The 23,773-nt window shown below is 42.0% G+C and overlaps 1 protein-coding gene across 16 annotated transcripts in view; it reads left to right on the top strand.

The window, feature by feature from the left end:
- The window catches only part of LOC106581943 (peripheral plasma membrane protein CASK), a 212,035-nt gene that overhangs the window by 85,697 nt on the left and 102,565 nt on the right, over positions 1-23,773 (top strand). For all 16 annotated transcript variants that reach the window (XM_014164475.2, XM_014164474.2, XM_014164482.2 and 13 more), the window contains exons 3-5: positions 17,903-18,008; positions 19,429-19,506; positions 20,286-20,358. In XM_014164475.2, the coding sequence (XP_014019950.1) occupies positions 17,903-18,008; positions 19,429-19,506; positions 20,286-20,358 (257 nt within the window). The remainder of the gene's footprint in view (positions 1-17,902; positions 18,009-19,428; positions 19,507-20,285; positions 20,359-23,773) is intronic.

Consider the following 23,773-nt stretch of genomic DNA (forward strand, 5'->3'; position numbering starts at 1 on the left):
TAACACACAGTTTAGCGCTAAACTAAAGGAGAGGGCTGCTGCACATAGGTCCATCGCAGACAACCCTGAAGCTACGGCTGAGGACAGGAACAAGTACAAAAAGTGACGCTATGACCGCCGCAGAGTCAGCAAACAAGCAAAAGGACAATATAGGAATAAAGTGGAATCATACTATACATGCTCCGACGCCCGCGGAATGTGGCAGGGGCTACAGTCCATTACGGATTACAAAGGAAGACCCAGCCGTGATATGTCAAACAATGCCTCTCTTCCAGGTGAACTCAATGCATTTTAGGCACGCTTCAACAATAACAACACTGTACCATGCGTGAGGGCCCCCACCGCCCAGAGGACTGGGTGATCTCGCTCTCTGACACCGACGTGAGTAAGGTTTTTAATTAGGTCAACACTTGCAAGGCCGGACGGTATTCCAGGGCACGTTCTCAGAGCATGTAATCTTCAACCTCTCCTTGTCCAAGTCTGTAATCCCCACGTTTCAAGATGACTACCACCCTGTAGCACTCACATCTGTAATCATGAAGTGCTTTGAAAGGCTGGTGATGGCATACATCGACTCCTTCATCCCAGACACACTGGACACACTCCTATTTTCATACCGCCCCGAAAGATCAATAGACGACCCAATCTCAATTGCACTTCACACTGCCCTCACCCATCGACAGGCCAGAGTAGAGTGGGTCAAGAGCTTCAAGTTCCTCTGTTTACAAATCACTCACACACGCACAGTCCACTCACACATGCACAGTCATGAAGAAGGCAAGACAGAGAGCCTCTTCCCCCTCAGGAAGTTGAAAAGGTTTGGCATGGGCCTTCAAATCCTAAAAAAGTTATACAGCTGGACCATTGAGAGAATCTTGACTGGCTGCATCACTAGATGTTCTTTACCATTCAGCCATCAGATTTGCCACCAATGCTCCTTATAGGACACATCACTGCACTCTATACTCCTCTGTAAACTGGTCATCTCTGTGTACCTGTCGCAAGTCCCACTGGTTGACGCTTATTTATAAAACCCTCTTAGGCCTCACTCCCCCCTATCTGAGTTATCTACTGCAGCCCTCATCCTCCACATACAACATCTGTTCTGCCAGTTACATTCTGTTAAATGTCCCCACAGCATACACATCCCTGGATTGCTCCTCTTTTCAGTTCGCTTGAGCTAGCGACTGGAACGAGCTGCAACAAACACTCAAACTGGACAGCTTTTATCTCCCATCTTTTCATTCAAAGACTCAATTATGGACACTCTTACTGACAGTTGTGGCTGCTTCGCGTGATGTATTATTGCCTCTACCTTCTTGCCTTTGTGCTGTTGTCTGTTCCCAAAAAATTTTGTACCATGTTTTGTGCTCCCACAATGTTGTGCTGCTTCCATGTTGTGTTGCTAACATGTTGTTGTCATGTGGTGTTGCTACCATGCTATGTTGTTTTCTTAGGTGTCTCTTTACCCTATAATGACAAAGCAAAAAAAGGTTTTTACGACATTTTTGCAAATGTATCAACAATAAAAAACAGAAATATTACATTTACGTAAGTATTCAGACCCTTTACTCACTACTTTGTTGAAGCACCTTTGGCAGCGATTATAGTCTCAAGTCTTCTTGGGTATGACGCTACAAGCTTGGCACACCTGTATTTGGGGAGTTTCTCCCATTCTTCTCCGCAGATCCTCTCAAGCTCTGTCAGGTTGGATGGGGAGCGTTGCTGCACAGCTATTTTCAGGTCTCCAGAGATGTTCGCTCGGGTTCAAGTCCGGGCTCTGGCTGGGCCACTCAAGGACATTCAGAGACTTGTCCCAAGCCACTCCTGCGTTGTCTTGGCTGTGTGCTTAGGGTTGTTGTCCTGTTGGAAGATGAACCTTCACCCCAGTCTGAGGTCCTGAGCAATCTGGAGCAGGTTTTCTCTGTACCTTGCTCCATTCATCTGTCCGTCTATCTTGACTAGTCTCCCAGTCCCTGCCGCTGAAAAACATCCCCACAGCATGATGCTGCCACCATCATGCTTCACCATAGGGAAGGTATTGGCCAGGTGATGAGCGGTGCCTGGTTTCCTCCAGACGTGACGCTTGGCATTCAGGCCCAATAGTTAAATCTTGGGTTTCATCAGACCAGAGAATCTTGTTTCTCATTGTCTGAGAGTCTTTAGGTGCCTTTTGGGAAAACTCCAAGCGGCTGTCATGTGTCTTTTACTGAGGAGTGGCTTCTGTCTTGCCACTCTACCATAAAGGCCTGATTGGTGGAGTGCTGCAGAGATGGATGAGGATCGATATTTCTTTCTAATAAGTTGTCTTCAACTTGCTTGAGATTGTGATTTTTTTCTGAAAGGGTCATAAGGGAGATAAAGAACAGAAAACGTAAAAATGTAATATTGTGGTTGATATGTACTTTTTTAAAACAGTATTACCATTTCTAAAAAATCCAGAGAGCTTGTGCTTTTGTGATCCGTATTAAGTTTTACAGAGTTTAAAACGGCAAAGCTGACAAATTGCACTCAGTGCTTTGAGCAGCGCTCTCCATAGACAGACTGGGGAGAGCAGAGTGCCGACCACCCTACTAAAGCCAAGGTTAGCAGAGTAAAAGTTTGAGTAAAACACCACTCACCTTGATTCTTTATGCGCTTGCCCCAGTCTTCCCTGCTACCACTTCAGTCATGGGAACTGTTCTGGCATTGTCATATGCTTTGCATTTGGAAATTGTTTTGCACGGTCGTTAGCTGTTATTTTTGTTGGAAAATGAGATTGCTGACAGACAGTACAATTAATAGAAATCATTCAAATATCACCCATCTTCGCACGTGAACAGTGCAGTAATTGGTCAAAATTACGAGCCCACTTTTGATTGGACCCTTTTATGCGCTAAAAGTGCGGCGATTGGTCAAAATTGCGAGCCCTCTCACAATATGCGCTGATTGGTTCATTTTGCATCGAATTATGCGATCGCAGAATCGCTGAATCCTGAGGGACTGATAATAAATGAGCCCATTTGGGGATCTGATGGTATTTCTGATTGGCTTAACGCCCCACCACTAATGAGCTGTGGCGCTTCTCAAAATAATGTTTTCTTCACCTCAAACATCAAGCAAACTAAGTCTGTTTTTTCCTCCTCAATGTATTTGAGAATCTTTCCAAGTCTCTGAGGGCGCAGAATATTTGATACAATATTGCAAGTTTGCTAGTTGAAGCTTTGGGCCGGACCAATTAGTAAATAGTTTATACAATATTTCAAGTTTGTTGCAGACAGGCCATGCAAAGCCAATGTGATTTATAGGAAATTAATTTTTATCAGGATAATTTCTACCTGCAGGCTGTAAATGTTTTCATTTGTTGGCTTTATAGGCTATTTTTACATAGTTGGCAACAAAAGTCACTTTTTAGGTTTGTAATCATTTTCATTTAGGTTTGGATATCATTTTGATTAATTACAATGGATATAAATGAAATGAAGCTGTTCCACGAAAATGTGCATATGAAAACCATAACTGGCAGGCGGATCGGTAGAAATGGTAAGATAAATTGGCATTCCACATGAGAAAGATCGCAGACTCCTCGTGTAGCCTATTACCGAAAACTTCAGGAGAGTAATGGCAGAATCTGCGAAAGCCAGTAGGAGCAGGAGGAGGATGGTCAGGTAAAGTTTTATTTCTTCTGGTTGTCTTGATCTCTGGCTCACTCTTGAGTCATTTGTGTCTTATTTCATCAAACAGTGTGCTTAAAGCATCAGACAAGCTCAATGCATACACTACCGTTCAAAAGTTTGGTGTCACTTAGAAATGTCCTTGTTTTTGAAAGTAAAGCCAAAAAAATGGTCCATTAAAATAACATCAAATTGATCAGAAATACAGTGTAGACATTGTTAATGTTTTAAATGACTATTGTAGCTGGAAATGGCTGATTTTTAATGGAATATCTACATAAGCGTACAGAGGCCCATTATCAGCAACCATCACCCCTGTATTCCAATGGCACGTTGTGTTAGCTAATCCAAGTTTATCATTTGAAAAGGCTAATTGATCATTAGAAAACCCATTTTAAATTATGTTAGCACAGCTGAAAACTGTTATTCTGATTAAAGAAGCAATAAAACTGGCCTTCTTTAGACTAGTTGAGTATCTGGAGCATCAGCATTTGTGGGTTCGATTATAGGCTCAAAATGGCTAGAAACAAAGCACTTTCTTCTGAAACTCATTAGTCTATTCTTGTTCTGACAAATGAAGGTTATTCCATGCGAGAAATTGCCAAGAAACTGAAGATCTCGTATAACGCTGTGTACTACTCCCTTCACAGAACAGAGCAAACTGGCTCTAACCAGAATGGAATGAGGAGTGGGAGGCCATGGTGCACAACTGAGCAAGAGGACAAGTACATTAGAGTGTCTAGTTTGAGAAACAGACGCCTCACAAGTCCTCAACTGGCAGCTTCAATAAATAGTACCAGCAAAACACCAGTCTCAACGTCAACAGTGAAGAGGCGACTCCGGGATGCTGGCCTTCTAGGCAGAGTTGCAAAGAAAAAGCCATATCTCAGACTGGCCAATAAATAGAAAAGATTAAGATGGGCAAAGAACACAGACACTGGACAGAGGAACTCAGCCTAGAAGGCCAGCATCCCGGAGTCGCCTCTTCACTGTTGACGTTGAGACTGGTGTTTTGCGTGTACTATTTAATGAAGCTGCCAGTTGAGGACTTGTGAGGCATCTGTTTCTCAAACTAGACACTCTAATGTACTTGTCCTCTTGCTCAGTTGTGCAGAGGCTGTCTTGAACACAATGGACATGTACTGTACCTGGGCTCCGTGGGACTGGCCTGGGATGGGTGAGTTGGAGTGACCACTGATGGGGCAGCTGCCATGATGGGAAAGCACTCCGGAGTAGTAAAGCGGATCATGGAGAGAGCACCAAGTGCAAAGTGGAACCACCGCTTCCTACACAGGGAGGCATTGGCAGCGAAATACATGGTGCCTGACCTTCATGCCACTCTCCAGGATGTGATCAAGTGTGTCAACTATATCAAAAAGAGTTCCATGAAAAGCAGGTGTTTCCAGGCTTTCTGCAGTTATATGGGGAGCGAGCACCAGCAGGTGCTTTATCATGCAGAGGTCCTCTGGCTTTCCAGGGGTAAAGTGTTGGGTTGCTTTTATGAGCTTCGAGCGGAGATTGCTGCGTATCTTTCGGAAAACAAGTCACCTCTGGCCGAACATTTCAATTGTGAGGAATGGCTGGTGCAGGTTGCCTACCTGGCGGATATTTTTGATCATCTGAATTCTCTCAATGCGTCAATGCAAGGGAGGGGGCCAATCGTTTTGAACAGATGGATAAAGTCGATGCCTTTAAGATGAAGCTTACCGTTTTGTCAAAGCATGTTTCTAACGGGAGGATTGACATGTTTCCCAATGCTGATTTTGAGATTCAGAATCTGATGAACAAGTTGCACAGCGGCACACTGAAAAAAACATTAAACAGTATCTTGTCAAGCTGCAGGGAAGGTTTTGCAACTACTCCCCGGAGGAGAACAGGAGACAAGATCACTGGGTACGCGACCCCATTTTGAGTGGAGATGGGATGCGTCATGTTGCCAAGCAATTAAGATGACAGCTGTTGGAACTGTCATTTGATCGCGGACTGAGCATGCGCAGGAAATGACACTGCCACAGTTCTGGTGCAGCGTAGTGGGAGACTATCCTGCTCTCGTCTGTCGTGCAATCAGAACCATGCTATCGTTCAGCACTACATATCAGTGTGAAAGTGGCTTCTCTGCTATGGTCGTGCTGAAAACTAAAAGAAGAAACAAACTGGACAGCCAGAATGACCTCCGAGTGTCCCTGTCAACCGCAAGCGTCCCACCCCTGGTACACCCTATCAACAACAGGTGAAATATCAAGAGCGCCAAATTTGAAAACAATTCAAATTTCTCAAACATACAACTATCTTACACCCTTTGAAAGATAAACATCTCCTTAATCTAACCACGTTGTCCGATTTCAAAAAGGCTTTACGGCGAAAGCATAAAGTTAGATTATCTTAGGACAGTACATTGAAAATAGCTGTGTGTAATGTTTTGTCAATGCAAAGACAGGCGTCACCAAAAGCAGAAAACCAGCTAAAATTATGCACTAACCTTTGACAATCTTCATCAGATGACACTCCTAGGACATTATGTTAGACAATACATGCATTTTTTGTTCTATCAAGTTCATATTTATATCCAAAAACAGCATTTTACAATGGCGTTGATGTTGAGAAAATATTTTCCCTCCAATACCGCCAGTCAATCAGCACAACAAATTAAATAATTACTATTCGAAACCATTGGTGAAATATTATATTGTCATTCAAAGAATTATAGATTAACCTCTATGGGCTAGGTGGGACGCTAGCGTGCCACCCGTGGTGCACTCCATCAACAGCAGGTGCATTTCAAGAGCGGCAAATTTGAATCCAAATAAATGTCAAAATTCAAATTTTTCAAACATACAACTATTTTACACCCTTTGAAAGATAAACATCTCCTTAATCTAACCACGTTTTACGATTTCAAAAAGGTTTTACGGCGAAAGCATAAATTTAGAGTATGTTAGGACAGTACATTTACAAGAGTTGTGTGTAATGTTTTGTCAAGTCAAAGACAGGGTCACCAAAACCATAAAACCAGCTAAAATGATGCACTAACCTTTTACAATCTCCATCAGATGACACTCCTAGGACATTATGTTAGACAATGCATGCATTTTTAGTTCTATCAAGTTCATATTTATATCCAAAAACAGCGTTTTACTATGGCATTGATGTTGAGGAAATCGTTTCCCTCCAATAACCGGCAGTCAAGTCAGCGTCACAAATTAAATAATTAAAATTAGAAAACATTGGTAAAATATTATATTGTCATTTAACCTGTTGGGTCTAGGGGGCAGCATTTGCACGTCTGGATAAAAAAATGTACCCGATTTAATCTGGTTACTAATCCTACCCAGTAACTAGAATATGCATATACTTATTATATATGGATAGAAAACACTCTAAAGTTTCCAAAACTGTTTGAATGGTGTCTGTGAGTATAACAGAACTCATTTGGCAGGCAAAACCCTGAGACATTTTCTGACAGGAAGTGGATACCTGATGTGTTGTATTGATTTTAAACCTATCCCATTGAAAAACACAGGGGTTTAGGAATATTTTGGCACTTCCTATTGCTTCCACTAGATGTCACCAGCCTTTACAAAGTGTTTTGAGTCTTCTGGAGGGAGATCTGACCGAACAAGAGCCATGGAACGGTGATGTCCCATTAGACACCTGGCGCGCTACTTCATGTTGGGTACCCTCGTTCCAATACGTTATAAAAGGCTATGCATTCGTCCACCTTGAATATTATTCATGTTCTGGTTAAAAAAGGCCCTAATGATTTATGCTATACAACGTTTGACATGTTTGAACGAACGGAAATATATTTTTTCCCCTCGTTCATGACGAGAAGTCCGGCTGGCTTACATCATGTGCTAACGAGACGGAGATTTTGGACATAAATGATGAGCTTTTTTGAACAAAACTACATTCGTTATGGACCTGTGATACCTGGAAGTGACATCTGATGAAGAGAATCAAAGGTAATGGATTATTTACATAGTATTTTCGATTTTAGATCTCCCCAACATGACGTCTAGTCTGTATCGCAACGCGTATTTTTCTGGGCACAGTGCTCAGATTATTGCAAAGTGTGATTTCCCAGTAAGGTTATTTTTAAATCTGGCAAGTTGATTGCGTTCAAAAGATGTAAATCTATAATTCTTTAAATGACAATATAATATTTTACCAATGTTTTCTCATTTTAATTATTTAATTTGTGACGCTGACTTGACTGCCGGTTATTGGAGGGAAACGATTTCCTCAACATCAATGCCATAGTAAAACGCTGTTTTTGTATATAAATATGAACTTGATAGAACTAAAAATGCATGCATTGTCTAACATAATGTCCTAGGAGTGTCATCTGATGGAGATTGTAAAAGGTTAGTGTATCATTTTAGCTGGTTTTATGGTTTTGGTGACCCTGTCTTTGACTTGACAAAACATTACACACAACTCTTGTAAATGTACTGTCCTAACATACTCTAAATTTATGCTTTCGCCGTAAAACCTTTTTGAAATCGTAAAACGTGGTTAGATTAAGGAGATGTTTATCTTTCAAATGGTGTAACATAGTTGTATTTTTGAAAAATTTGAATTTTGACATTTATTTGGATTCAAATTTGCCGCTCTTGAAATGCACCTGCTGTTGATGGAGTGCACCACAGGTGGCACGCTAGCGTCCCACCTAGCCCCAAGAGGTTAAAGAATTATAGATTTACATCTCTTGAACGCAATCAACTTGCCAGATTTAAAAATAACCTTACTGGGAAATCACACTTTGCAATAATCTGAGCACTGCGCCCAGAAAAATACGCGTTGCGATACAGACTAGACGTCATGTTGGGGAGATCTAAAATACTATGTAAATAATCCATTACCTTTGATTCTCTTCATCAGATGTCACTTCCAGGTATCACAGGTCCATAACGAATGTAGTTTTGTTCAAAAAAGCTCATCATTTATGTCCAAAAATCTCCGTCTTGTTAGCACATGATCTAAGCCAGCCGGACTTCTCGTCATGAACGAGGGGAAAAAATATATTTACGTTCGTTCAAACATGTCAAACGTTGTATAGCATAAATCATTAGGGCCTTTTTAACCAGAACATGAATAATATTCAAGGTGGACGAATGCATACTCTTTTATAACGTATTGGAACGAGGGTACCCAACATGAACTCGCGCGCCAGGTGTCTAATGGGACATCATCGTTCCATGGCTCTTGTTCGGTCAGATCTCCCTCCAGAAGACTCAAAACACTTTGTAAAGGCTGGTGACATCTAGTGGAAGCAATAGGAAGTGCCAAAATATTCCTCAGCCCCTGTGTTTTTCAATGGGATAGGTTTAAAGTCAATACAACACATCAGGTATCCACTTCCTGTCAGAAAATGTCTCAGGGTTTTGCCTGCCAAATGAGTTCTGTTATACTCACAGACACCATTCAAACAGTTTTAGAAACTTTAGAGTGTTTTCTATCCATATATAATAAGTATATGCATATTCTAGTTACTGGGTAGGATTAGTAACCAGATTAAATCGGGTACATTTTTTTTATCCAGACGTGCAAATGCTGCCCCCTAGCCCTAACAGGTTAACATCTCGTGAACGCAACCGCATTGCCAGATTTAAAAATAACTTTACTGGGAAATCACACTTTGCAATAAACGAGGTCCTGTGCTCAGAAAAATAGGCTTGGCGATACAGACTAGGCGCCATGTTGGAGAGATCTAAAATCAAAAATACTATGTACATATTCCCTTACCTTTGATTATCTTCATCAGAAGGCACTTCCAGGGATCCCAGGTCCATAACAAATGTAGTTTTGTTCGAAAAAGCTCATAATTTATGTCCAAAAAGCTCCGTGTTGTTAGCGCGTCCTGTAGGCTACTCAAAAACATGAACGTCGCCCGCCGGACTTGTCTTCACCAAAGAGGGGAAAAAAATATTTACGTTTGTTCAAACATGTCAAACGTTGTATAGCATAAATCATTAGGGCCTTTTTCAATCAGAACTTCAATAATATTCAAGGCGGACGATTGCATTCTCTTTTAAAACGTATTGGAACGAGAGTACCCAAACATGCACTCGCGCGCCAGAGTAGTATAGGCCATCCGCTTATGACCAACTTTCCAAGTCTCTTGTTCGGGCAGTTTTCACAGTAGAAGACTCAAACCACTTTGTAAAGACTGGTGACATCTAGTGGATGGCGTAGGAATTGCTCAATGATTAATAAGTCCCTGTGTGTTTCAATGGCATAGGCTTAAAAGTAATTCAACACATCAGATATCCACTTCCTGTAAGAATTTGTCTCAGGGTTTTGACTGCCATATGAGTTCTGTTATACTTACAGACACCATTCAAACAGTTTTAGAAAATTCAGAGTGTTTTCTATCCAAATCTGTTAATAATATGCATATCCTAGCTTCTGAGTTGGTGTAGGAGGCAGTTTAAAATGGGCACATATTTTTTTCAACATTCTCAATACTGCCCCCTAGCCCCTAACATTATAGGACTGGTGTGTTACTGTTCATTAACATTATAGGACTGGTGTGTTACTGTTCATTAACATTATTGGACTGGTATGTGTTACTGTTCATTAACATTATTGGACTGGTGTGTTACTGTTCATTAACATTATTGGACTGGTATGTGTTACTGTTCATTAACATTATAGGACTGGTATGTGTTACTGTTCATTAACATTATTGGACTGGTATGTGTTACTGTTCATTAACATTATTGGACTGGTTTTGATATCATGTTCTGATTCTGATCATTTATTACACCCCACCCCTGAACTGGTCGCCTAATTCAACGGCTTATTCTCTTGAATTGATCATAAATGTTTTCTCAGCTAATATGTCTGTGTAATGACTGTCTTTAATACCATAATAGTAGCCCAGTGAGACAGAGTCTATTTTGCAAGTGAAGCCTGCCCAAGAAGGCAGCTGCAATACAACATTACAAAATGCAATCATTAACAGTCCATAATATTGGTTTGTGAATAAATTGTCCTTGTCAAATGTGGGTCCCCAGGCAAAACCAGTTGAGAACCACTGGTCTACAGCTTATCTAACTCAGGCAAGCAGAACCTCCAGACTTCCTTAATATTAAATATTGCGCACCGGCTGTTGTTCACAAAGAGACACATCTCCCCCTTGAGTTTACCATAGGCTGCCGTTCGGTCCTGCTGGCGGATAGAAAAACCAGCTAGATGTATATTATCCATGTCCTTGTTCAGCCACAATATTACAGTTCTTCAGGTCCCATGAACGGAGCTCGTTCAGTTCTCCGGTGATCCTACGTTGGCGATTTATTTACTCACCGACGTAGTTTCGCCAGGGTGCCCGCACGTCGGCCTCTCTTACACCGTCACTTCCTGTTCTGAGTGTCGGGGATTAGAGCCTAATCCGGGGGGAGCAGTATGTCCTGCGCCGCCGACTCATTGAAGTAGAAATCCTCATCCACATCCAGGTTAGTGACCACTGTTCTGATGTCCAGAAGCTCTTTTCGGTCATAGGAAACTGGCGGAAACATTATGTACAAAAACAGTTCAGACCAGTGGAAAAAAACACCACAACATATCAGAATTGGTCAGCAGCTCGTAAAACTACAGCTGTCCATTGCAGCACCATTCGTCCACTCTGAAAGAGAGAGAAATAGAGTTGTATTTGTTTTTAAGAGGGGAAGATTGCAGGGTTCAATCTCAGTGAATGGACTGTAGTTACTTCAACCACCCATTATGATATATCTTCCTTTTCTTGTCTCAGGCAAAGACACACACACACACACACACACACACACTGAGACAATTGAGGGTAAATTGGCAGCAGAGTATGGGCCTATTCTTTGCATAATTGCCTAACACACACATAGGTAACTGATGGCATCTCATCTGCAATGGAGAATCATACATCTACATTATATTACATTACCACTCTGCCTTACCTTTACCTCAACCACTGGCACGTTATACTTAGTGACCGTTACAGCTCTACCTTCGATGAGAAGGAGAGAGAGAGAGACAGGCAGGCAAACCTGTAGAGTGAGCGATTAGGAAATGGATAAAGAGAGCGAGGGAGAAATGGTGTGAATTTGGAGGGAGAGAGAGAAAAGGAAAGAAAGAGGGAGGTTCTGTGAGATCGGTCTTTCTGTGCTCTATGAAGGGTGTCTAATGAGACTGTTCTTTCCTGTCCGCTGATCACATCCTCTCTGCTCTGTCATTAGGAACCCTCTTGAAAAATATTGACTTTTAATGCCTGATTCTGATCTCAAAGCACATTCCACATTCATGTAGGCTATATTGGTACTAGCTGCTATGTTTTTACATTGCTGGAAAATATCATTTTTTGCTGAACAATTAAAATGAGAAAAGTGAAACAAGGAGATCGATTTCTATTTCTGGCCCTTCAGTAATGAATCGAGTTGATCAGAAATGCCATCTCTAAGTGTGTGTGGTCTGCGTGTGTGTGTGGTCTGCGTGTGTGTGTGTGGTCTGCGTGTGTGTGTGTGTGGTCTGCGTGTGTGTGTGGTCTGCGTGTGTCAGACTTAAGCTTTCATATGTGTGAATACTGACAACAGTAAAAATGTCACTGACCAATATCTGCAGAGTAAAACTGGGACTGTCCTCTTGTCTTTTGTCTGTTGTCTGAGTGTCATACAGTTGTACAGTTTGTCACTTCAGTCTCACGTTTCTATTTGTTTCCATCTCCATTCTCATTTCTTCCCACTGGAGTGTATAGGGACTAGCAGGAGATTTGACAAAGAGATATGTGTGTGGCTAGGTGTAGTCACAGATGGGTGTTGAGTGGTAGATTTCAGTACAGTGAAGTATGATATGTGACTGTGTTGTTAGGTAGCTGATCCGGCCTGTTTCCCTGACACAGGACACATCTGTGGTTTCTCCAGACAACACTGCCCCCCTCCGTGCTAGTCGGCTTGGCATAACAGTTCCAATTATTATTACTAGTATTATTTATTACTTCTGTAGTCGTGTGTGTGTGCGCATTCTATGAAAACTCACTGTCAGGTTAAGTCCTTTTCTAAGTCTGCATGAGTATTTGAGCTTAGCTTCTCTTCCTACCAGACTCCACAGACAATCCCCTACAAACCCCTTCTGAACGAGGGATCATGTACCCCGCTCCGCGGAGGAGAAATATCTCCTTTCTACCAGAGCCAGGGATTTCTGTCATCCCTCCCTTCTCATAAAGCGAGGGATGGAAACAGAGGGATGGAAAACGACCGAGGAAAAACACAAATTAAACTTTCCCTTGGCCTCCCATTCCTCTCCATCACCCTCCCACCTGTTTGTATCCAATCACAGGCCTTGGCTGGAGCGCTGAGAAATCTATCAACCGATACACACACACACACACACACACACACACACACACACAAACTCTAGATGGCAGCAACACTGTTCCCTTTGTTGATTTGTCTTTATATTTCACATTTGTTGGGTGATAGAAAATAGAACAGTTACTCTTGAACGAGCAGCTTTAATACAGGAGAGTAGTCACACACACTGCTGCACAACGCCTAGGGACGGGCCTGAAGGACCCAGAAATGGAGTGGGCCGGTGATCTATTGGCCAGCAGGGGTCACACACATACACTAAAGCTTTCACACACACACACATGCTTGCACATTCTCTCCATCTACAAACACACACACTTGCCGAGGCCCCCTGTCCCAGTGGTGTGTGATGAATAGGTCAGACTGCACGAGAGATAAGAGAGAAAAGCAGCCCTGAGAACCATAGAGATTCATCACTTTGAGTCCCCACCCCTCCCTCTCTGCCTCTCTGCCTCCCTCCTTCCCTCCCTCCCTCTCCCCATCCCTCCCTCTCCCCATCCTTCCTTCCCTCCCTCTCCCCACCCCCCCCCTCTCTGCCTCCCTCCCTCCCTCCCTCTCCCCATCCCTCCTCCTCCTCTCCAGGTGGTAGCTATAGTAATGGGGCACCTGGCATCTAGAGCTCTACTACATGTACCGAGGCCTCTCTTTGCTGCCCCTTTGGAGCAGGCATTGACTACCAGCAGCAGAAACATCACACAGCGCGCATGCGCGCACACACACAGACACACACAGACACACAGATCAGGGCCTCCTCCAGAGCAGGCTTTAGCTCCCAGCTGGAGAAACGGGGACCTCTATTGAGAGCTCTCTCTCTCCCCCTCTCCTCCCCTCCCCTCCTAACTGCTTTATCTGTGGTGAGTCATTGAACATGGCACTGTTTGACATGCCCCCTGCAGTGTACATGCGTGTCAAAGCCATATGGAGGTGTGTGCTTTCCTGCTATGGGTTTTGATCTGACTTTGAAGAAAGTACATGGCCTTGTTGTGTGTGATCTATGTCGATCTCCCTCTCTCCCTCCCAATTTTCATTCATTTAATCTCTTTCATTCAACCACACTTATGCAATCTCTCTTTCTCTCTCTCACGTTTTCTCCCTCCTCATTTATTGCCTCTATTCTGAGGTCAGCTGTAATACTGATGCAGTGATCTGAGAATCATTTCCATTCAGTCACTTCCCACACACACACACACACACACACACACACACACACACACACACACACACACACACACACACACACACACACACACACACAGAGGCCTGAGAGCTTCTACTGGGAGCTGAAACATTGTATCTTTTGGTATTTGTTTCATTAGTCGCATCATACTGTTGACACTTTCTCTATTTTGTAGGTTCTATATCTGGAAATCTTGATTGCTGACATGCAAAACATTTTTGCGACTGTATCAACAGTGGACTAATGAAACAAATACCAAAGGATATTTTTTGAGCGGTATTGGTTGCTATTAAATTCCCCTCTTATCATTAGCCTACGTTTGCTAATCAAGTGAAGTTCTTTTCCTTCAGTTTGGGATTTATTTTCAGTGCTTACTGTTCTTCTTGCCGCTTCTCTGAGCTCATGCTCATCCGCGCTCAACACAAGGCACGCCCACTGCCATTTCCTTGTAGATATGGGTTTGCTCAAGAAGTGTGCGCCCCTCTTTCCTGCGAGTTCTGTCATTTTGTTTATCTGTTGATTGAGATCACTGCTATTGAAGATGTGAACCAGTTTTGATTTGAAGGCCTATGAATAATGTGATGTTATGATGGTCTGTTATTAGATGTTTCTATAGCCTCTGTGTTGTGTAAATACATTTTTAACCAGTTAATTGGTTATGTGCAGTGTGCACCCCTACGCATTGTGGCTATGGTTTAGCCTAGAACATGGCTCAAGGTATTTCTACCTGGCTTTGCCAGAGTTCTGTAAGCTCGGAAGGGGAGCGTGTCCACGTTGGCCGTATTTTATTTTCTCAGTACCTGTAGCCTGTTACCTAAGTCCAATTTTGGATTGTTTTACATTTTTGTTCATTGTTTGTTTTGGTAAGTCATTTTTGACTACTTGCCAACATTAACATTAAGTGCCATTGCACTGCCATTATTTCTATGAACAAAATCACTATTTTATGTACTTTATCCTTTGCCTCCTGCCTGCCCATAAAGGTGCTACACATATTTTTGCATTGTAATTTCAGAAAATGTTCATAATACAGTATATCTGCAGTAATAGTGGAAGGATAGTGTTTCACAGTATTAATTACCCGCCAGTGTTGTGATTGGCTGTGATATTGGCTTATTATTTCTCCCGTGTACGGAATGCCACCCACACTCTTTTGGAAGTGTGAGGAAGACACTCTCCGATATCTCCTTTCACATTGCGTCCTTTTCTTTCTTTCTTTCTTTTCCTTCTTTCTTTCTTTCTTTCTTTCTTTCTTTCTTTCTTTCTTTCTTTCTTTCTTTCTTTCTTTCTTTCTTTCTTTCCTTCTTTCTTTCTTTCTTTCTTTCTTTTCCTCCTTTCTTTCTTTCTTTCTTTCCTTCTTTCCTTCTTTCCTTCTTTCCTTCTTTTCCTTCTTTTCCTTCTTTTCTTTCTTTCTTTCTTTCTTTCTTTCTTTCTTTTTTTCTTTCTTTCTCCTGGCGCTCTGACATTGGCACTGCTGATGAATGTTAAATGTCCTCTGGCTGCACTGTATGAATGAGAATTTGTGTGTAGCGGTATTTGTGTGTAGCGGTATTTGTGTGCCTGCATAGTTTGGTTTTATGTGTGTGATATTGCAGAGAAGGATATTAAAAGTGAATGCTGTTAAGATTGAGGAGTAATGTGTTTTCCTGGAGTGTGTGCATAAAGCCGAAAAGTTAGGTATATCATACACGCACTCGTGTGTGTGTGTGTGTGTGTGTGTGTGTGTGTGTGTGTGTGTAAGATTACATATGATATCTCACTCGTCTAGCTCCAATGTTCCCTCCCAGAATAGCTGTTGCCTGGAGGTGGGTGTTAAGGTAAGTGCCTGCTGAAGGGGATGGATGGATGAGGAGACGGGGCTCTTCAGTGCCACAATTTTCACCCGCATATGCGCCTAAATATAATGCTGTGCAACCTGTCATTTTTATTTAGGAGTACCTTTAAGGATTTTAACTTTATTACCTCAAATATTTTCCATTGTGCTCCTAAATATCTTTGTGTTGCACCTGCTTTTTCCAATGTAGGCGCACACATGCTCCCTGTAGAAAAAGGTTAGCGTAGAGCCCAGGGCGAGGCAAAGACAGGAGAGGGAAAGAGGAGAGAGGAAAATAGATCAGAGCAACGCTGGTCCAATGTGTCTGCAGAACCAAGAAGCAAGTGTAACATTCCGGTGCTTGATGAAGATAGTGCTGTAGTCAAAACAACATGCAGCATGTTTGTGTTGATCTATTGGTTCTCTCACTCTGCAGGATACACAGTGTACAAAACATTAGGAACACCTACTCTTTCCATGACATAGACTGACCAGGTGAATCCAGGTGAAAGCTACAGTATGATCCCTTACTGATGTCACTTGTTAAATCCACTTCAGTTAGTGTAGATGAAGGGGAGGAGACAGGTTAAATAAGGATTTTGTAAGCCTTGAGACAATTAAGATTTGGATTATGTATGCCATTCAGAGAGTGAATGGGCAAGACAAAATAGTAGGTGCCAGGCGCACCGGTTTGAGTGTCAAGAACTGCAACGCTGCTGGGTTTTTCACATCAACAGTTTCCCATGTGTATCAAGAATGGTCCACCACCCAAAGGACAACCAGACAACTTGGCACAACTGTAGGAAGCATTGGAGTCAACATGGGCCAGCATCTCTATGGAACGAATTGGACGGCTTCTAGAGTCCATGCCCTGACGAATTGAGGCGGTTCTGAAGGCAAAAGGGGGAGGGGTGTGCAACTCAATATTAGGAAGGTGTCCTTAATATTTTGTACAATGTGTAGTGCAGTACAGTGGGGACCAGTACTGAAAAAAAAGTATGAAAATGTATGCATTCACTACTGTAAGTCACCCTGGATAAGAGCGTCTGCTAAATGACTGAAATGTAAGTATAAAAGGCTGGAGGTATTTCTGTTTGCCAACTGGGTCACACATATAAACACAGGATGGGGATGGGAGATGGCACGGTAGGACCTCACATTGGACAGAGGGAAGGAGTGGAGAGAGTAACAGTAACACACATTGCCTGTTTGGATGAAGCTTCATGTAAGCTCCTGATAGCTCCCCTAGTGTTGGCTAGTCTTAACAGCAGACACACACACTCACTCACTCAGGCTTATGTAAGCAAGGCACGAGAGGGTGTGATATATGGCCAATATACCACAGCTAAGGGCTGTTGTTATGCACGACACAACGCTGGGTTTCTGGATACAACCTTTAGCCGTGGTATATTGGCCATATACCACAACCTCCCGAGGTGCCTTATTGCTATTATAAACAGGTTACCAGTGTAATATATAAATATTTTTCATACCCGTGGTATACTGTCTGACATGCCACGACTTTCAGCCAATCAGCATTCAGGGCTTGAACCACCAGGTTTATAATACCTGTTTGAGTTTCTACCTTCGATTCATCTCGTTTAGGATGACAGTGCAATACCCCATTTGCATCCCTGTTGAAGACTCAGAATATTGATTTGTTCAAGCAATCAAATGTTCTCCCCATGCACATCACTCTCCCCAAAACTCAAGCTCTCACATGATATTCACCACATTTATTTTTCAGATTGAATAGTTCTAGCGACAAGGAGGCGTGTCTACTGATCTAGTTTTTTCCTCTCATTTACCCCACATGAGTTCTTCTGATGCTTTTCTCGAAAGCTTTTCTAGAAAGCCAGAGACCATGAACTCTAACCCCTGACCGCGAACCGTTCTCTCTCTCTTTCACTTACCTCCACAGATCTGAAGAGAGAGGCCAGTATCTGCCACATGCTGAAGCACCCTCACATCGTAGAGCTGGTGGAGACCTACAGTTCAGATGGCATGCTCTACATGGTCTTCGAGTTGTAAGTCTGTCACACACTCTGTAACTTATCTATTACACACACACACACACACACACACACTCATTCACTTATATAGTCTGCAAGCATTTTTTTTATATCAAAGTATTTTATTTTGTTGCAGCGCAGTCATGCTAGAATGGTATTATTGATGTGACAGCTGGTAATGGGATTCCTACTGCTCGCTAACGCTAGCGTAGCTATGCTAGTTATCAGGCCAAAATATGGGTACAGGGCAAAGGGGTGTGTGTATCAGTGTAGGAAGCTGTTCTAGAATGTGTTGAAGTGAGAGCTTTTGTGATAATAGGTGTGGAGAAAGAGATGGTAGAGCGCTGAAAGGATGAAGGAGCCCGAGCGGCCAGGTGGTAGAAGAAGTGATAGAGTGAGAGATGGAGAGAGAGGGAAAGGGAGGGAGCGTTAATGCCATATTACCGGGTTATTTCAAAATACAGACCGTATGATTTTCAATACCGTTTAAAGAATATATACATTGTGGGTTGGGGGGTTATACCATTTCTTAGAAGTTAAGTATAACTATAAGAAATCTAAGATGGGTCAAATAAATGATATCCAGCTCAGGGCTCCAGCTATGCATTTGGTTTGCTAACTTGCTAGCGAAGTGTCTAGATGTCAAGATTAAGCTTCTTGGTTACGTCAGAGACATTCTATCCCCTCCTGGATCAAGATCCCTGTTGCCTAAATTGTCTTGTGCAGTTTGTTTTAAATAGCACCCCTTGTGGGCACTTCCACTAATAGCGTATACCTCGGTATGGTACAGGAACAGTCTGACGGCATGAACATCTGGACACCACCCAGCCCTAGTGAGAGGCCGGGCTGTAGAAGAAGAGACAGTGTACGGTGAAAAATTAGAAAGAGAGAGAACGAGAGAATGATTAAAAAAAGCACAACCAATGTGGAATATGAAGAGGCAGAGATAAGACAAAGATTCCACACCAGAGGAACCTCCCCTTAGGTCCCTGAAGACTCCACAGACACACACACACACACGCGTGCACGAACACACACCATGACAAATTCCTTTATGTGAAATCAGATATCAAAAAATGTCCTGTTTCACATCTCTCTCATGTGCGTCAAAGGATTCGATTAAAAACGAACAAGTTTCATTTCGAGTAACTTTCATAGCTTTATCACACACAAATATGCAGACCCACAAACACATGCGACAGACACACAGCTTTCAACCCGGCCCATAGCAGTGGTGTCTATGGAGTATTGGATAGATAAAGTAAAGACAGTAACACACACATCAAACTAATAAGGATAGCCTTTTCACCTCCTGAATCTGGACGTTTACATTGACCTTTATGCTAAACTGACCTCTCTTCTTCCCCTCTCTCGCTCTCTCTCCCTCCCTCTCCTTCCCCCTCTATCTCCCTCGGCCTCTCTCACTCTCCTACAGTATGGATGGAGCAGACCTGTGTTTTGAGATCGTGAAGAGGGCAGATGCTGGCTTTGTGTACAGTGAAGCAGTGGCCAGGTAAGACCACTTCCCATGATTCTCTGCTTGAAGAGTTCCTCCTCTCAAGGCCATACTTCGATGTGGCGTTCGGCATTTCAAAACACAACACTAGTGAAAAAGAACAGAGAAGAATAGAAAAACACACACGATACCAAAACAACATTATCCACTTGTTGCTATTACAGTGTTGACATTACAACCAGTGGTGGAAAAGTACCCTATTTTCATACTTGATTAAAAGTAAAGATACCTTAATAGAAAATGACAAAAGTGAAAGTCACCCAGTAAAATACTACTTGAGTAAAAGTTAAGTTAAGTTTCAAAAGTATAAATAATTTCATATTCTTTATATTAACTGCACAATTTTCTTATTTTTTTTTCAATTTACAGATAGCCAGGGGCACTCTCCAACACACAGACATAATTTACAAACGAAGCATTTATGTTTAGTGAATCCTCCAGATCAGATGCAATAGGGATGACTAGGGATGTTCTCTTGATAAGTGTGTGAATTGGACCAGTTTCCTGTCCTGCTAAGCATACAAAATGTAACGATTAGTTTTGGGTGTCAGGGAAAATGTATGGAGTAGAAAGTACATTATTTTCTTTAGGAAGGTAGTGGAGTAAAAGTAAAACTTGTCCAAAATATAAATAGTAAATTACAGATACCCCAAAAAACAACTTAAGTATTACTTTGAAGTATTTTTACTAACTGTAAGTACTATAAACCACTGATTACAACAATGTTGTATCAAATCAACACTCATGGTGTTTTATTGCTCTCTATCCCTCTCCAGTCACTACATGAGACAGATCCTAGAGGCACTACGATATTGCCATGACAACAACGTCATCCATCGAGACGTGAAGGTAGGCCGGAGTGTGTCTTTGATAGTGTGTGTGTTTACTCTGAGTTGGGAACTAGTTCTGATTTTACTGACAGTGCTCAGCTCACCCCAGTCCTCTCCTCAGCCATCATGACCCAGACTACAACAGCTAAGGAGGGAATTCTCTCTGTTTTCATTTCATAAAAAACCTTCTGTGACAATATTCATGTTATTACAGAAAAGAAAAGTGTTAGTTTGATCAGGCTCGTTAATGGTGAACCACACAGCTGGTGTTATCTGGTTAGGATGGAAGTTGTGAGAAACCAGGCAGCTAGCTGGCACCCAAGGTGAGAACTTGAAGACGCAGTGGTTTTATTAGCGTTGAAATGTAGCTGCTAAAAGCCACAGCTTCCTTTACGTCTCATGTGAGCTGATGATATGGTGGAGGTTTTGTTGTTATTGTTGCCCTGGCAATGGTTAGATGATAAACTTTCCAACCTTGACTCTATATTGCTCCATAACCATGAGTCAACGTCAGAGTATCTTTGGAGATAAATTGCATTAACTATGAGTAGTGTGTAGTCGTTGTTATTTGACAGAGTTGTACGAGCCTCTGAGTTGAAGCTGGTGTAGTTATGTTTGAAACCCCAAATAGTCTTATCATATGCACTGAATGTGCAAAGCATTAGGAACACCTTCCTAATATTGAGTTGCACCCACCTCTACAAGGTGTATAAAGCGTTCCACAGGGATGCTGGCCCATGTTGACTCCAATGCTTCCCACAGTTGTCATGTTGGCTGGATGTCCTTTGGGTGGTGGAACGTTCTTGATACACGTGGGAAACTGTTGAGAGTGAAAAACCCAGCAGCGTTGCAGTTCTTGACACAAACCGGTGCGTCTGGCACCTACTACCATACTCAGTTCAAAGGCACTTAGATCTTTTATCTTGCCCATTCACCCTGTCATGTCACATACACAATCCATGTCTCAAGGCTTTAATTCCTTCTTTAACCTGTCTCCTTCCCTTCATCTACACTGATTGAAGTGGATTTAACAAGTGACATCGATAACGGATCATAGATTTCACCTGGATTCACCTGGTCACTCTAATTCATGGAATAGAAAGTGTTATTAATGTTTTGTATACTCGGTGTATATCCCTTTCAGAGAAAGAAGTGTTTTTCTCAGCAGGCACAGACAGAGTGAGGCGGAAATAGCTCTGTTCTGAATATAAAGCACTGGCTGTTAAAATACTGCTGACAGTTTTCACACCAGACACTGCTGGGTACAGATATAGATCCCCCCTTCTATCTCTCTCTCTCTCTCTCTCTCTCTCTCTCTCTCTCTCTCTCTCTCTCTCTCTCTCTCTCTCTCTTCTCTCTCTCTCTCTCTAAGAGCTTGACAAACACTGTTCACTATCACACATTGGCCATTATATATCAGCACTGATAAAACGTTGGGGTTTACAAGATCACAGCATAGTTAGTCAGCTACATCAGTACCCACTCTGCATGAAGATGCTCAGATATGTTATATACATACATTTCTTGGTTTGTAACTATGCTTTGAGGGTGACCCAGCTTTTGGCTCAATGGCTATGGGTTGTGATTAATGCCGGAAGAGCACAGATCAGAGACCAAGGCCTATCTCTGGTTTCTCATTGGTGGAGATTGGTATCGAGTAGCTCTTACTTTATCATATGTAGCTTACTCTCTGATTACGGGTTAACTCAACAGGGGTCACACACATGGGTTGTATGGCAACGCTGTCCTTGTTGAATAGGGAGCAGCCTGTGTGCCTCGGTGTATCGTGTGTGTCCCCCATGTGTGAAAGTCAAGTCATTGAATTAATTTCAATCGCAAGAAGCATAAATCACAGAGCCTCTCTTTTATCTCCTATTATTCACAATAACCCCTTCTACTCATCACGCTGCGCGTGTGCGCGAGTGAGAGATTGGAACCACAGACGAGCTGTCACATGCCTGATTACAACGAATAAGGCATTCTGAAAAGGAATGTTGACAAAATGATGGGAATGTGAATTTTGTGGAGAGAATCCGGAATCTTGATGTTTACATTCTAGTTCCGAAATGTTGATGTTTTCATTCTAGTTCTGGAATGTTGTTTTTCATTCTAGTTCTGGAAGCAGAGATAATAAGGCAGTTTGGAATGTCAGATTGATAATGGACTAGACTACAGACTATTAACACTTGTAGACCTCAGATAAATGTCTAGCTGTTTCAGATAGGCAAGCATAAATAAGTTCAGGTGTAGAAATGTGCTTAACAAGTCACGTAATAAGTTCTATGGACTCACTCTTTGTGCAATAATAGTGTTTAACATGATTTTTGAATGACTACCTCATCTCTGTACCCCACACAATTATCTGTAAGTTCCCTCGGTCGACCAATGAATTTCAAACACTGATTCAACCACAAAGACCAGGGAGGTTTTCCAATGCCTCGCAAAGGTCACATATTGGTAGATAAAACTTTTTTTTAAAGCATACATTGAATATCCCTTTGAGCATGGTGAAGTTATTACATTTTGGATGGTGTGTCAATACAAAGTTTTTATTACATTTTGGATGGTGTATCAATACACCCAGTCACTACAAAGATACAGGCATCCTTCCTAACTTAGTTGCCGGAGAGTAAAGAAACGGATCAGGGATTTCACCATGAGCCCAATGGTAACTTTTTAACAGTTACAGATTTTAATGGCTGTAACAGGAGAAAACTGATTATGGATCAACAACATTGTAGTTACTCCACAATACCTAAATGACCGAGTGAAAAGAAGGAAGCCTGTACAGAATAAAAAAGAAAGATGCATCCTTTTTGCAATAAGGCACTAAAGTAAAACTGCAAAAACGTATGCTAAGAAATTAACTGTCCTGAATACAAAGCATTAAGTTCAAGGCAAATCCAACACATCACTGAGTACCACTTCATATGTTCAAGCATGGTGGGGGCTGCATCATGTTATGGGTATGCTTGTCATAGAGTTAAGCACAGGCAAAATCCTAGATGAAAACCTGGTTCTGTCTGCTTTCCAGCAGACACTGGGAGATAAATTCCCCTTTCAGCAGGGCAATAACCTAAAACATGAGGCCACATTTTGCAGGAATTGCTTACCAACACGGCATTGAATGTTCCTGAGTGGTATAGTTACTGTTTTCACTTAAATCATCTTGAAAATCTATGGCAAGACTTGAAAATGGCTGTCTAGCAATGATCAACAACCAACTTGACAGAGCTTGAAAAAAATGTCAAATTCAATCCAGGTGTGCAAAGCTCTTAGAGATTTACCCAGAAAGACTCACAGCTGTAGTTGATCGGTGCCAAAGGTGATTCTAATATGTATTGACTCGGGTGTGAATATTTAAGTAAATTTGTTTTCACTTTGTCATTATGGGTTTTGAATTCGGGTTGTAACAAAATGTGGAATAAGTTAAG

Source organism: Salmo salar, chromosome ssa21, assembly GCF_905237065.1.
Source record: "Salmo salar chromosome ssa21, Ssal_v3.1, whole genome shotgun sequence".
Taxonomy (NCBI): Eukaryota; Metazoa; Chordata; class Actinopteri; order Salmoniformes; family Salmonidae; genus Salmo; species Salmo salar.